This window comes from Orycteropus afer, unplaced genomic scaffold (genome assembly GCF_000298275.1).
Source record: "Orycteropus afer afer isolate SDZICR_OR568_19922 unplaced genomic scaffold, OryAfe1.0 scaffold00014, whole genome shotgun sequence".
NCBI classification, from domain to species: Eukaryota; Metazoa; Chordata; class Mammalia; order Tubulidentata; family Orycteropodidae; genus Orycteropus; species Orycteropus afer.
This window is the reverse complement of record NW_006921601.1, coordinates 18040080-18055700: the sequence shown is the minus strand read 5'-3', so window position 1 is coordinate 18055700 and position 15621 is coordinate 18040080. Positions and strand designations below refer to the sequence as shown.

General features: G+C 40.1%; 2 protein-coding genes across 2 annotated transcripts; one reads left to right on the top strand and one right to left on the bottom strand.

Annotated features, from left to right (window-relative positions):
• The first annotated feature begins 262 nt into the window (after positions 1 to 262).
• On the top strand, positions 263 to 1223 carry LOC103210987 (mas-related G-protein coupled receptor MRG-like). The gene is given in 4 exon segments (XM_007956899.1): positions 263 to 287; positions 521 to 668; positions 860 to 923; positions 1050 to 1223. Coding segments are annotated over 4 exon segments (411 nt in total).
• An 8048-nt stretch (positions 1224 to 9271) lies between these two features.
• Positions 9272 to 10211, bottom strand: LOC103210976 (mas-related G-protein coupled receptor member X2-like). The gene is given in 2 exon segments (XM_007956889.1): positions 9272 to 9970; positions 9972 to 10211. Coding segments are annotated over 2 exon segments (939 nt in total).
• Positions 10212 to 15621: the final 5410 nt, after the last annotated feature.

The following is a 15621-nucleotide window of genomic DNA, read 5'->3' as shown; positions in this document are numbered from 1 at the left end:
GGTGGGTCATAGGTGCCCTCTGGAAGAGATTGAAGACATGAAACTTCCTCCTGACAGCTGTGGTGCTGGCCACTTTGACTGTGGGTTACTTGAATGAGGTCATTTGGAGGCTTTCTCTTTTTTGGTCTGCCTTTCTGTATTCCTTCCTTCCCTACACTCAAATCTATGAAATGGGAACAAAATAAGACAATATTGACCACAGAATTATAGCAGGTTCTCAACTATTATGTGTGGTCCCAGGGACATCCAAGAACTCCTAAGTATGAATACAGCACTTCTGGACTTGGGTACGGATACCACACTATGGAATGTAGGTGCACAGGCCTCCAAGGACTGTCCAATAAGTGATTGCCATGGCCTCCTGATTGTGGAGATGTTGACCCATGATTTCCTGGGGAGAGCTTATGTGTATTGGGATTGTGCTCCAGCTTTCACCTGCAGAGGAATGTCTTCTCCCTCTCCATCCTCAACCTAGCTGGGTTTGACTCTCTCCTCCTATTCTTTATGTTCACTCATTCAGTTCTTCAATACATCAATAGCTTTTCTGATGAAAAGATCTGCGTCCACAGACTCCTGACAGTGGTGAAGTTTTTTTCCTACACCACAGGCACGAGTCTCCTCAGCATGATAAGCACTGACCACTGACTGTCTATCTTGTGCCCCATCTGGTACAGCTTCTATCATCCAAGACATTCATCTGCAGTCATGTGTGACCTACCATGGACCCTGATACTGCTGCTGAATGTTCTTGAAGCAAACACTGTGCCTCACTGTTAGGCAATAGTTATTTGTGTTATGTGTTTGACATCATTGTTGTGACATGGCTGGTCTTTCTACTTGTGGTTCTCTGTGGGCCCAGCCTGACCCTGCTGAAGTCACAAGTCAAGTCCAGTGTGTCTCCCAGAAGACCAGCCAACCTGGCTGTATGTGGTCATCCTGCTCACAGTCCTGGTTTTCCTTGTATGCAGGCTGCCCCTCAGCATGCACTGGTCCCTTTTTCACTGAGAAAGGATATAAGGAAGACAGTAAGCCCTATTTTAAGAGTATAGCTTCTCCTGTCATGTGTGAATAGCAATGCCAACCCTATTATTTACTTCTTTGTTGGCTCCTTTAGGTGGGAACACCAGCAATCTCTTAAGTTGGTTCTCCAGAGGATCCTGGGGGAAGAGACAAAGATAGAGAAAAACAGAAGTGGCCTTCCTCTGGAAACCAAGTGGATATAGGTAGCCAATGTGAATACTAGTTAGGAGAGTGGATATTAAATTCAGAGAGATGTGTGTTTAAAACCTGGCATTGCAAAATACTATCTTTATTCTCTTGGTTCAATTTCTTCATCTCTCAGTCCTACTTTCCTCATTTTTACACCTTGGATAATTTTATTTGATAAGTCACAGGGTTCACGTGATGATCAAATAAAACAATACATAATAGTATGTTCTTAACATATATTAATGATGATCAAGATGACGTTGATGATGATGATGGTAATGAGAGCATGATGACCATGGTGATGGTGATAATGATGTTATCCTGAAGGCAGCCCTGCTTCCCTGGCGGTGGATGGCCCTTTCCTGAAGATTTGCCATAGCTTCAACAGTTTTCTTAAAGGACAACAGGAGTGATGACTCTCACTTGACTCTTCAGGTCAATTTAAGTCAATTCATTTACTTGATAAGACAGGTGCTCAATCTAATATCTGCAATTTCAAATTCAAACCTCAGTAGTTTCAAACATGATTTTTTTGTAAAACTTGAATTGAAATTATTTGAAGGTGTTTCTAGTGTTACGTCCCTTAGTTTTGCTACAGAAACATCCATGTGTTTGATTATGAGGTGCTGCTTCAGACTCACTATGACTCATACATTTTCTGTTGTTGAACCACATATTTATTTACCTTCTTAAAATCTGAGAAATTCTGAATTCTGAGATACATCTTATCCCCAATTAAGGGATTGTGGTTTCCATTAAGGGATTGTGGCCTGCATTTGTAAAATGGTAGAAGTTAGCTCTGTCAGGGATCTGAGGCGCTGCGTAGTTGCCTGCGTAGAAAAACAAAGACCACGGGAGTAGATTGACTTGGATGCTGGTGATGGTCAGTGACATTCTACAGTTGAGGGTGAATCTGCACACACAGTACTGTTGTGGGAACTATTCTGCCCACAATTTGGGGCTGTTTTGAGGCCTGTCTCTATGATTGAAGCAAATGACTATTATTCTGCCATGGTGATTGCGTTGGTGAGAATTTATGGTGAGGACAGGATTCTGGGCTGTTCTGCCCTCTGCCCCTAGATGGCCCCAAAGAGCTGCAAGAGACTGCAGCTCTCATCAGTTTGTGGGACAGAGTGGAGTAATTCTTTACACACATGTGCTATGCTGCTGAATCTCAAACTTTCCAGAAGAGGAAGCCAAGAGAGAAACCAATTGGCATACAAGAGGCAGTACAAGAGTTATGAAAATGGTCCTTATTGTTTATTTTCAATTGTTAAAGACCCAAGGGTTTTATGCACCTGGGTGGTGGCAAGTCACATAGTCTGGTACAAGGCCCCACTTTAATGGAAATATATCTTGGAACTTCTGGTCACTGAAGAAAACAATGTCTAATTAATTTTTAGACCTTCTGACATTTAACAGTCTTGCTCCTACTTATCTTTCCTTCCTCATTTATCACTACTTCTATTTTCTGGTTGTTGTTGTTGTTGTTGTTGTTGTTATGTGCCGTGTGGGACCCAACTCATAGCAACCCCTCCTTGGGTTTGCGAGGCAGTATCACTATGGAAGTAGATTGCCCCATCTTCCTTCTAGTATCATCCTCCAAAATCCTGCCCATGGTAGATGTTATTAATGGATCACAGAACTTTGTTACACTGAGTCTGGCCAGGGTTTGAGAACTCTTCTGAAGCTACTCCACAGACTATACCAATCAATCATTGTTGTCATTCTCTAGGTAGTGTCTGTGCCTGGACTGACATTTACTCTGTGCTTACCCTTGTATTCATCTCTTCGCATCAAAATTCTTCTTGTCTTAAACTTATGTCCTTCCTACAATTGTTATGAGTATCAAAGTATCAAAAAGGATAGTTTCTTTGTAAATGACAAAGTGCTGAATAAAAGTAAGTGTATCTGCCTTCAAATTCTAGCCCTTTCCTGAAGATAGTTTGTATCCATCTTTGCTATGCCCCCCCCCCACACACACACACACACACATACCTTGAGTCTTAACTCCCTTCACCCTCTGTGCTTGTCTAGTTATTGATAACTCACCTCTCTCTCTCTGCTCTCTAAGAGAGCACCCTCCAGTACTATCTCTTTACTTGTACATCTCCCACAGTCACACTGCTTTGACATTACTGATACCCAGTACTTATTCAATCCACTGATGACTGGACTGAAATGGCTGTCTGTCCTGCCAAATTTGCAATGTAGCTCTAGCCCAAGTTTCACATTGGCTCCAAATAACAGAGGTGCAGTACAGCAAATGCTAAAAACAATGTGATGTAGACACACATTGGTGCGGATGCCCAGCTCAAAACTGTTGTCTAAGTGTCCAGTTTTTGTTGTTGCTAACTATAACTTTCCCTTCTGGATACAGAGACAATCAGCACATCCCAAATCTTGGCCCTAATGGTGGAACCAGATACGGATTTGTAACTAAGCTGGACCAATTAGGATCCTTCTCTGGCATTTTACTAACTGGATTTGACAGAGAAATTTCTTTTTCAAAGGCCCTTCTCTAGAAGAATCAGAGAATTCTTTACTTGCCAGTGCCCAAGATCATGACTGGCATTTCTATGTTTCTGATTTAATTTTATGTCATGGACATTGGGATTTTTGTTTAGCAAAAGGCTTTCACATTACCCCTCAGCAAACTGAGGGCCAAAATATGAAGCTGTCACAATGCGGGGACAGGAATCTTGACTCTTATACGTATCCTAGTCCTTGGCTTCACTTTTCTTCTTCACTATCCCTTTTTCTTAGTCTCTAGAATATTTTTGCTGTGTTTTGTAATTCAGGTTTCTGAGGAAACGCAATAAGTTCTCATTCTCATGGTCACTTCTGCCCCCTGAATCCCCGCTTCCATGCATTTCTTTCTGTTCTCCACATGTCAACTCCCGTGTAATACTGTGTTCCTTCCTAAAACATAACACACAGTCACAGAAAACTTGATGATCACAGAGGATTGTCCCATTGTTTAACAGAGAGAAAACCCTTAAAATAATAATAACAATAACAAGAATGACTAACGCTTAACTAGAACTACTTGTTCTAAGCATTGAATTCCCTTACCACCTTCTGAGATATGTACAATTATTATCATTCTTTATTTATAAATAAGGCTGAGTTTAATACATTTAAAAGACAGTTTTTATGTTGGGATTTTATTATTTCTACTTCTTTCAAATCAACTGTTTGAAGTCTAATATACATAAGATAAAATGCAACCATATCAAGTGAACAGTTCAATGAGTTTTGATAAATGTGTACATTCATGTAAGTATCCCACAATCAAGATAAGGAGCATTTACATCATGTGATGTTTCCTCCTGGTCCTTTGTAGTTAAACGAACCGCCACCACCACCACCATCCCACCACTCTTGGTATTCACTGATGTACTTTATGTCATTATAAATGAGTTTTTTTCTTTTCTACAATTTTATATAAATGGAGTCTTACTGTAAATAGTCTTTTGTGTCTTTTGTTTGTTCAATAAAATCTTTGAGTTTTGTTCATGTTGTCAAATGGTTCAGTTTATTGTTATTACTGCTGATATTATTTCAAAGTGTGACGATATCATAAGTTGTTTATCCATTCACTTGTTGTTAAACATTTGAGTTGTTTTCAATTTCTGGCTGTAATGAATAAAGCTGCTATCAGCATCTTTGGGTAGATGACTGTTTTAATTTATCTTTGGGAAACATCTATGAATAAAATTTCTGAATCATATGGTAAGTGTGTACTTACCTTCAGAAGAAACAGCTTTACTATTGTTCTAGGTTACCACAGGCATTGTATGAGTGTTGCAGTTGCTTCACACTTGGTATTATAAGTCTTTTTTCATTTAGATAGAATTCATATAACATGAAATTCACCATATTTACTATTTTAAAGTGTATAATTCAATAGTTTTAAGTATATTTGCAATGTTGTGAAAACATCACTACCATCTAAGTCTTGAACATTTCCATTACCCCAAAAAGAAACTCTATACCTCCCAATTCCTTCCTTCTACCACCCCCTGGCAACCACTCATTTACTTTCTGTCTCTATGGATTTTTCTATCTGGACAGTTCATATAAATAGAACATACAACATGTGGCTGGTTGTGTTTTGCATCTGTTACTTAGCATGATGTTTTCAAGTTTCATCAGAAGTATTTCATCTTATGTTCTTTTCTTGAAATTTTTAGTTTTAATTTTATATTTCTTATTTGAATTAATTTTTTGAGTTGAAGTTAATTTTTTTCCCATGTATGTATCTAGTTGTTCAGGTACAATTTGTAGAAAAATCTAATTTTCCATTGAATTACTTGGGTATATTTGCCTAAAGTCAATTGATCGTATGTGTGTGGGTCTATATCTGGACTCTATTCTGCACTGATTTATATTTCTAACCTCATGCCATCACTATACTGTCTAGATTACTGTAACTTTACAGAAGTTTTGAAACCAGTTAGAGTAAGTTTTCCAACTTTGTTCTTTTTCTTCAAATTATTTTGGCTGTCCAGGATCTTTTGCATTTTTTATATAAATTTGAGATTCAATTTGTTAATTTCCACAAAAAGGCCAACTGGTACTGATTTTGTTTTAGATTACATTGAATCTACAGAGCAGTTTGGGATAAACTTTTATGGGCCATTAAGTCAATTCTGATTCATAGTGACCCTATAGGAAAGAGTAGAATTGCCCCACAGGGTTCCCAAAGTTGTCATCTTTAGGGAAGCAGACTACAGAGTGGTTGGTGGGTTCAAACCACCAAACTTTCAATTAGCACCAAGATCTTAACCACTGCACCATCATGGCTCCTTAAGATAAACTTATATCTTAGTACTGAGATCTGAAATATTTGGACAAGTTATATCTCTCTGTTTAAGTAGATCTTTTAAAATTTCTCTCCAATATATTTTGTAGATCTGAACAACATGCAGGTCTTGAACATTTTTGTTAAATGTGTCCATAGGTATTTAACATTTTTTGATGCTATTGTGAATGTTGTTGTTGTTGTTATGTGCCGTCGAGTCAGCCCCGACTCATAGGGACCCCTCCTTGGGTTTCCGAGGCAGTATCACTACAGAACTAGGATTGCCCAAACTTACTTCCGAGGAGTGGCTGTATTTTTAAAAATTTCCTTTTCCATTTGATCACTGCTAGTATGTAGAAATGCTATTGAGTTTTTATATCAACTTTGCATCTCACCAAAGTGTGAAACTCACTTTTTAGTTTTATTTGCTTTTTTGGGAGTAGATTACTTAGGATTTTCTACTTACATGCTCAGTTTTCAGTGATAAAGGTAGCAACACTTCTTCCTTTCCAATCTATGTGCTTTTTATTGTTTTAATTGCCTGAATGTATTGGCTAGAACCATTAGTACAATGTTGGAAAATGTTGAAAGTGAACTTTTCATACCTTGTTCCTGATGGTAGGGGGTAAACACTGAAGCTTTCATCACAAAGTATGAAGTTAGCTGGAATTTTTTCATAGAAGCCTCCTTTCTTTCAGACTGAAGTAGTTAATTTCTGTTCACAGTTTTTCTAGAGTTTTTATCATGACTAGGTGTTGACTTTTGTCTCATGTTTTTTCTGCATCTATTGAGATGATCATATATTTTCCCACCTTTTTTTCTGTTAATATACTGAATTCTATCAATTGATTCTTGAATATTTAATTAATGTTGAACTCATGAAATATACTCAACTTGGTCATGGTAAGTTATGCTATTTTATGTGTTTATGGATTTGATTTGCTAATATCTTGTTAAAGATTTTTGCACCTATGTTCATGAGGAATACTGGATTTTAGGTTTAGTTTTGTTCCCCCCTCCCCCCTTGCAATATCTTTCTCTGGTTTTGCTATCAGGGTAATGATTATTCCATAAATTGAGTTGAGAAGTGTTTCTCCTCCACATATTTTCTGAATGAGTTTGTGTAAGATTGGTATTATTTCTTTATTAACTTTGAATAAAATTCACCAGCAAAGACATTTGGACCTGGAATTGTTTTGCAGAACAAATTTTAATTGGAAAATTAATTTGCTATAAGGCTATGCTGTTTTTCTACTTTCCCTCTTTCACCCTTGATATTGGTCATTTATGTCATCTCTTTTTCCTCTTGATTGCTATTTCTGGAGGCTTGTCTATTTTATTGTTCATTTCAAAGATTTATTTTTATATTTTTACTGATTCTTTCTATTTTTTGCTTTCTATGTCATTGATTTCTGCTCTTATCTTCATTACTTCATCTATTTGGGTTTCATTTACTCTACTTTTTCTAAAATCTTAAGGTGAAAGCCTGTATCATTGATTTCAGATGTTTGTCCATAGTCATCAGAACAGTGGCTGTTGGTGTGAGACTAGACCAGTGATTGGGAAACTTTTTTTGTAAAGAGTAAGACAGTAAATGTTTTAGTCTTTGCAGCATACAGTCCTTGGCACAAATACTCACTAATGTTAGAAGGATGCATCCACAGGCAATACATAAATGAATGGGCATTGGTATGCTCCAATAACACTTTATTTACAAAAGCAGGCAGCAGGCTGGATTTGGCCCATAGGCTATAGTTTGCCAAGCTCTGGAATATACTAATACAATAGATTAGAAAGTCCAGAAATAGTCCCACAATTACAAGGATAAGTTTTGACAGACAAGGACTAAAGAATTCAATGGGGGAAATTGTGTGTCTTTTCAACAACTGATGCTGGAACAACTAGACAACTTTATGGAAAAATGAGCTTCAACTCTCACTTCAAAAAATAATTAGAAATAGATTATATATTAAAACATAAAAGCAAAAGTTACAATGCTTCTAAAAGGAAACATTGAAGAACACCTTTGTTTCCTTGAAGGTAGGCAGATTTCTTACAGTGCATGAAGCACTAACCATAAAAGAAAAAATTGATAAATTGGAATCCACAAAAAATAAAACTTCTGCTCACCAAAAAACTTTAAAAGTGAATAGGTAAGCCACAGATTGGGGAAAAAAAATATTTCCAATAGATAAATTTAACAAAGGAATTTAGGTGGTATCTCTACAGAAGTAGATTGCCCAGTCTTCCTTCTAAGGAGTGGCTGGTGGGTTTGAACTGCCAGCCTTCTGGTTAGCAGTCAAATACCTTAGGCACAATGCCACCAGAGCTCCCATGTATATATAAGTACTCCAGCAAATCAGTATAAAAAGACAAACAATGCATTTGTGAATATTTTTGTGTATATTTTGCTCAAATATTTGTCTTCTGCTCTCCTATGCCTTCACAATGTCATATAATATGTATTAATAGTAGTTAACTTTATATTTCAATGTTTAAGTTACGGGAGTTCAAAAGGGGTGTATAACTCGCTGGAAAAAAAAGTATAACACCAAAATGAAAAGGGGACTTTTATCTTCTTTTGGGAAAAAGAGTTAAGATATTTTCAGTTGTTTGTGGAACCATTAAAGCATGTTAGGGAGAAACTTGACTTTGATATTGTCTTTATTTGGAATTTACTATGACTTAAAGAGCTATACAGGGGTGCCACATTGACAAGGGGCAGACAGTGATGGGTTTGAAAGTATCAACTTGGCTAGCTTGAACTACATTCACTAGAATTCCCTCCTCTTTAATTTCCTGGTTAGAGTGAACACCAAGAGACATTTTGCACAAGATTTGGTGGCTAGAAATGAAACAGATTCTGCATTTAATTTTATGCTTGAAAGGTTGGTGCAGCGCCAGGCAGCTCATGCATGTGGTTGGGTATTGTTGGCACCCCTCATTGGCTTGAGGCAGCAGCTGGGCCTGCAGTTGCCCCGACTTCACTTAGATACTCTTTTAACTTCTCTGACTCCTGGTATGGGTGTGTGTTTAGCTCTATGATGAAGAAAGTCAACTCCATGATGTGGAACTCCCATACCATCAAATTTGGAGGCAACCAGAAACTAACATGGGTTTTAATCTATTCTCATGGGTTTTACCTCGGGCTTATGAGTTCTAGATTTCTCTGCAGGCTTCAAACTCCAGCATCAGACCAACAGCAGCAATTCTTGCACAGTATCTACATAGGTATGATATACATTCTTTAAAGTACTACTTCTCTGATTGAGCCCTGACTGATACAGAATCACTATGTGAGACAGCTTTCAATATCTCCATAGTCTCCTGAGGAAGGCTTTCTCCACTTCTCCTCCTTCCAGGAATGTCTTCCAAAGCCCTTTGAATGAGCAACTTGAGGGTCTGGCTCTGCTGCTGCTGCTGCCTAAAGGAGCCAACAAAAAAGTAAATGATGGGTTTGACACTGCTGTTCACACTAGGCAAAATATCCATAATCCAATTAAGAAAATATGAGGACACATAGTAATCATGCTGAATCCAGACCCCTATAGACCACTGGATTCCCAAGGGCAAGCCACAGAGAAGGAAAATAAACACTGTAATGAGGATGACTATGTAGAAATTAGTCAGCTGTATCCTCCAGGAGCTACACAGCATCCTGACCAGCAGGGCCAGGTTGGACACAAACAGAACTATAAATAAAAACATCAGCCATGAAGAAGTGATTAAGTCAAACGCTTGACACCAATCATAGTCAAAGTCACTAAATAGGAGTCTACAGTAGTTTCCTTTCAGGAAGCTCAGCAACAGGGACAGGGCCCAGAGGAAGGCACGCATGGCAGGTGAAGTGTGCTTAGGGCGGTGGCAGTGGTACCAGATGGGGCACAGGGTGGACAAGCAGTGTTCAGTGCTAATGGTGCTGAGAATGCTCAGGCCTGTGATGTAGAAAAAAAAACATCACATTGAAGAAGGGGACTGAAGTGGAGATGGAATGGAAAAAGGTGATGAGTGTATACAGGAAATACACAACCTGGCAGCACAGGAAAATGAAGTCTGCACCAGCCAAGTTGAGGATGTAGACTGAGAAGGGGTTCCTCTGCATTTGGAAGCCCAAGAGATAGAGCACAAATGCATTCCCAGCCAGCCCAACCAGGACAATGATAAAGACCAGCAAGTTTAGAATCAGTATCTCCATGTCATAAGTTAGGAGAACAGCTCCATCAGTTCCATTCATTGTTGTGAGTTCAGTTCCTCAGATGGTTGGGTCCGTATTCAGAAATCCTCCACTGGTGGCACTGGAAAAGCAAATAAGATTAGAGCACCTACTATTAGATCATTGATTCTCACAATCATATGGATATTCCTGTCCTCATTTTACAGAGAAGAGAAATGGAGGCTTATAGAGATTAAGTAATTTATCAAAGACTGGAGAGTCTTGGAACTCAGTTCTCATTGATGCTAAAGACTGGATGCTCTCTACCACAACACAGGTGTTTCTAATGACATGCAAATATTTTGTAACCTGTTCATCCCAATGCCCCAACCACCACTCATTGTCCAGAGATTATGTCATATCTCCCAGAATTTCTTGAGGTATGAGGAGAAACGTCTAGGATGGGATCTGGGGGACAAGGAGAGGCCCAAGCATTACTTCTGTCATAGACTAGAAATTTCCTCTTGGGAACAGGAAGTCAGAAAGACACAGAGACAACCGTGGGCCACTTCCAGAACTAACAGTAGTCCATTCACCAAGGAAAAAGATATGCTTTCGAGAGGTAAGGGGAATATCACCTTTGTCAGGACAGATGTGAGGACAGCCAGGGCTGATGGGTTAGAAATGGTCCAGTGTGTAAAGTGGTTGGCATTTGACTGCCAACCAGAAAGCTGGTGATTCAAACCCACCAGCCACTCCTCGGAAGAAACGTTGGGCAACCTACTTCTGTAGTGGAACCCAAGGAGGGGTCACTACGAGTCAGGGCCAACTCAACAGCACATAACAAAAACAACAAGGGTAGTGGAAGATTTGGGTTAAATGTTAAACAAAATTACAGACATTGTAATACATATGCATAATAAGATGAAGAAACTTTCATCATAATTCTTGTGGAAAATTCTCTGCGTGTTTAGAATTACTTATGTGTGCCACAATAACTTTAGTTGACTGATGATGTGCCTTTGAAGAAATGAGGACTTCAATGTGACTTTGCTAAGTACCTAGAGGAATCTTGGTACTCAGTTTGGGGGTAGGATTTTGGGCTGTGCCAAATTATTCAGCAATATAGAGGAGGAAAGGAGCCATAGTGGTGCAACAGTTAAGCACTCAGCTGCAAATGGAAATGTCAGCAGTTTGAACCCACCAGCTCCACAGAAGAAAAGACCTGACAATCTAATCCCATAAAGATTTCAGCCTAGGAAACTCTATGGGACAGTCTACTGTGTCCTATAGGGTTGCTATGGGCCAGAATCAACTCAACGGCACACAACAACAATATAGAGGAGGAAGCAGTAAGTGAGGATGAAGTCTGAGCGCCACTTAAAAGAAGTATTTGAACTATGGGAATATCTATGTGGGGACTATTAATTGGTGTGACCAGTTGTGTGCAACATTGCTGTTGTTAGGTGCCATCAAGTTGGCTCCGACTCACAGGGACCCTATGTACAACAGAAGAAATCATTGTCCAGTCCTGCATTGTCCTCACAGTTATTGCTATACTTGAGCCCACTGTTGCAGCCACTATGCCAATCCATCTCATTGAGGGTCTTCCCCTTTTTCGCTGGCCCTCTATTCTACCAAGCATGACATCTTTCTCCAGAAACTGCCCTTCTGACGACATGACGAAAGTACATAAGACTAAGTCTGGGCATTCTCACCCCTAAGGAGCATTCTGACCATACTCTTCCAAAGCAGATTTGTTTGTTCTTCTGGCAAGCCAAAAAAAAAACACTGCCATCGAGTCGGGTTCAACTCATAGAGACACCTCCTTGGGTTTTGGAGGAGGTATCACTACAGAAGTAGATTGCCCAACCTTCCTCCTGAGGAGTGGCTGGTGGGTTTGAACCACCAGCCTTCTGGTTGGCAGTCAAATGCCTTAGACATTACGCCACCAGAGCTCCCATTCTTCTGGCAGTCCATGGTATATTCAATACCCTTTGCCGACACCACAATTCAAATGTATCCATTCTTCTTCAGTCTTCCTTATTCATTGTCCAGGTTTAACATGCATATGAAGCTACTGAAAATACCATGGCTTGGTTCTGGAGAACCTTAGTCTTCAGAGTGATACCTTTGCTCTTTATCAACATAAACCCACTCTATTATCTCTCCCAGGAAATCTTAGTAGAGTTTGCTTCGTTGATTAAAGCTTTTGTGTGTGAGGATTCTATGAGGAGAAATAGAGTAAGTGCAAGACTTAGAATGCAGGAAGAAATGCTCATGCAGGTTTCAGCTGGAGAAAAGACTAATTCATCTCTGAGTGAATGATAGCATCTGGCTGAGGTAGTGCTTAATGAGGTACTTTCTGCTTTAATCCTCTCAAGAGCCCTTTGAGGTAAGAACTAGTATTATTCCCATTTTATAAGCATGGAATTGAAGCACAAAAGGGGAAGCATGATTTGCCCCTGGTGTCAGTGGGGATTTGAACCCAGCAGGTCTGTGCAGGTTTTAATCAGCCCTGTGGACCCATGACCAATGTAGTGTCAATCATACATGGATAGGGGAGAAAAGCAGAAAAGTAACTCCTAAACTAAATCCACAACAGCAGTCAAAATTGTGGATTGAGAAAAAAAATATATATATATATATATATATCTAACATAAGCAAACTCCAGAAACAGTAAGGAAAAGAAGCCAATCAAAGAGGGAACAAATGAGAAAGCCATCACTCCAGAGTGTAGAGGACTCACAGGGCAGGAGTCTCTAGGTAGAGAGAGGACGTTGTCTCCTCTGTGGGCAATGAGAGGCATCAGGACTGTGTGTTTTCATCACTTGTTCTCTTAGAGAGACAAGCTCCCACAGCTCCAACTGGGCCAGAAGAGGAGATGGGGGAGAACAGAACTCTGTTGTCCTCACTCAGGGCACTCAACACAGTTTGTCAATCTATTTTTCACAGTGTTATATATTTGTCTCCCTCATGAGACCTGAAGTTCCCCAAAGCCTAAATCATGCCTTCTTTTGTTTACCTTTGTATCCCCAGCCTCCAGCCCATGGCTCTATGAGGCCATGTTTTACAACATTATTATTTAACAGAGAAAGAAACTGAGGCTTAAACAATCAAAGAGATTTTCTTCAGATGCCACAGTGAATAGTAGATCAATACTAGCTCCTGGGATCCTGGAGCCCTGTCCAAGGTTTTGGCACTGCTTTGTGCTGCATCATTTATTATGTGTGAGGAGCTTCTGAGAAAAATCTTCATATGAGCATAGAATCAGAGGGAAAGTCATGGACGTAGAGACTGCTGGTTACCTCAACATCCATTGTCCTCTCTGTTGTCATAATGATTCTGAGATATTTGGATGAGAAATAAGACCTCATTTCCAGTCTTCTTTGATGCTACATGGCACCATGTGACTAGACTCTGGCCCATAGGAGGTGAGCAGAAGTGATGTGACCAACCCTTGGGTTAAGGTCTTTAATGGAAGGACCATGGCCTCTCCTTTGCCTCTTCCTCTTCTCCTGTCTGGAATGCTGCTGTGGCAGGAGCCATCTGAGACCAAGAGGATGAGGGCACCATTCTAGGGTTGGAGGAGCAGCAAGTTGGAAGGAAGCCTGATGCCTGTCTGACACCTTTGGAACCCCCAGTCCAGGTCTAATAAACTCTCTGTTCAGGTCATTAATACAATAGGTCTGTATTAAAGCATCTAAATTTATGCTCTAATCAATACAAGATATCTTTTCCCTTTTTATATTACATTCCATTTTCAAGATATTTTTGATGAATGTGGGAAATTGCTCCATAAAATGGCACCAGACAAAAAAGTTACAAACAAGGGGACAATAAAGCAAAACATCTCTGGTAGAGATAAGGTGAGCAATTGATTGAATGACAGTGAGAAAGAGAAAACCCAGCCAGTGAAAAACTGTAAGGATAATATTCAACACAATGTGATAGTCTCCATTTGCCATGAAGATCTCCTTCCAACTTTCTCAAGCCTGTTTGATATTCCAAGGGGTTGACTCTAAGTACCACCTCAATGGAATCCTCTTCCTTCTGGTTTCTGGTTGAATTGAGGCACTGGGAGGCACCACCAGGAGACTGGAGGGCAATTCGGGGTTCTTATTTTCCAGGTTCTCTCCCTGCTAGGCTGTGAGTTGACAGTGGCAGTGCTATTCTTACTGCCTCTCCTACAGGTACAGTTACAGTTACAGATACAGGTCTCTCGTGTCCTGGTAGCTGTGCCTTCCCCTCATCCCTTTAAGCCTAGGAATGGAAACAGCTGTTGTTTTTTGTTAGAGTGCTTCACCTTGCACTGTAATTTTCCCTTAACCCTGCCCATCTTTGTAAACACTCCTCAGTTACTCCAGTTTGGGCCATCTCATCCATCCTGGGACCCTGCTAGATACACAAAGGAAAAACTTTTGAAAAGCAAAAACTTGGCAACAATTCAGCTCTGAGGAGCAATGCCTGCCTGTTACCATGCCCCCTAAACTAATGTAAGAGGCAGTATTTTCCTCATGGCAACAGATTTCAAAAGTTGGAATAAAGGAGAAAATAGAGGGAGATGGGTTAAAAGGGAGAAAGGTCCTGATTGAGCCCATTCAAATCTCATAAAATGGAGGCTGCCAGCCCCAAAGATGGTCGTAAGGAGCTTCAGGCCTGTCTTTTCCTGAAGGAAGCACTATGGCCCCTGCATATCCCACCCCAAGGTAGAAACATGTGGATGTGAATTTAGAGCAAAAACTATAACTGGCTTTGGAAATAAGGCAGCACTTGATAGATCCTTACCTTTCCTTCATTCTTCTTTCTGGGGCTGGAGAGCAGACTTGTGCTGAAGGAGGCTAGCCTTCCTGGGATCAGGTGACTCCAGAGGACGTGCCTCTGCCCTCTAAAGTGGGGGATGTCTGCAGGAGCTAGAGTGACAGCTGGTGATGTAGTAAGGCTTATCAAGATGCTGGGAAGACCCTGTGATTTCCTGTACAGAGCAAGTCAGAGCCCAAAGCCGTTTGAGGCACACCATACTCACGAGACGTTTCTCAGCATTTACGTCATCTCCACTCACATATCATCTCATCCTATCTCACCCCTTCTGGCCCACCTCCCGGTAAGTGCCAACTGTGATCCCATGTAGCAATGTGAGGCACTGAGAGGCTTTATTACTAGTATATAAAGCATATCATAGGGTCATTCAAGCCCTACCATGGCCTGATACCACCTTAATTTGTTTGTTTGCTTAATTTATCACAGCAGAAATGCTCTCATGTTTATATTTTTTTTCCCAAATAGCAGATGTATAGAGAGTGAAAGTCTTCCTGAATCCCATTCTCCAGAGGCTACTATTTGTTATATATTTTATTCTTATTTCTTTATTAGGCGCTCTGGTAGCATAGTGCCTAAGGCACTTGACTGCTAACCAGAAGGCTGGCGGTTCAAACCCACCAGCCACTCCTC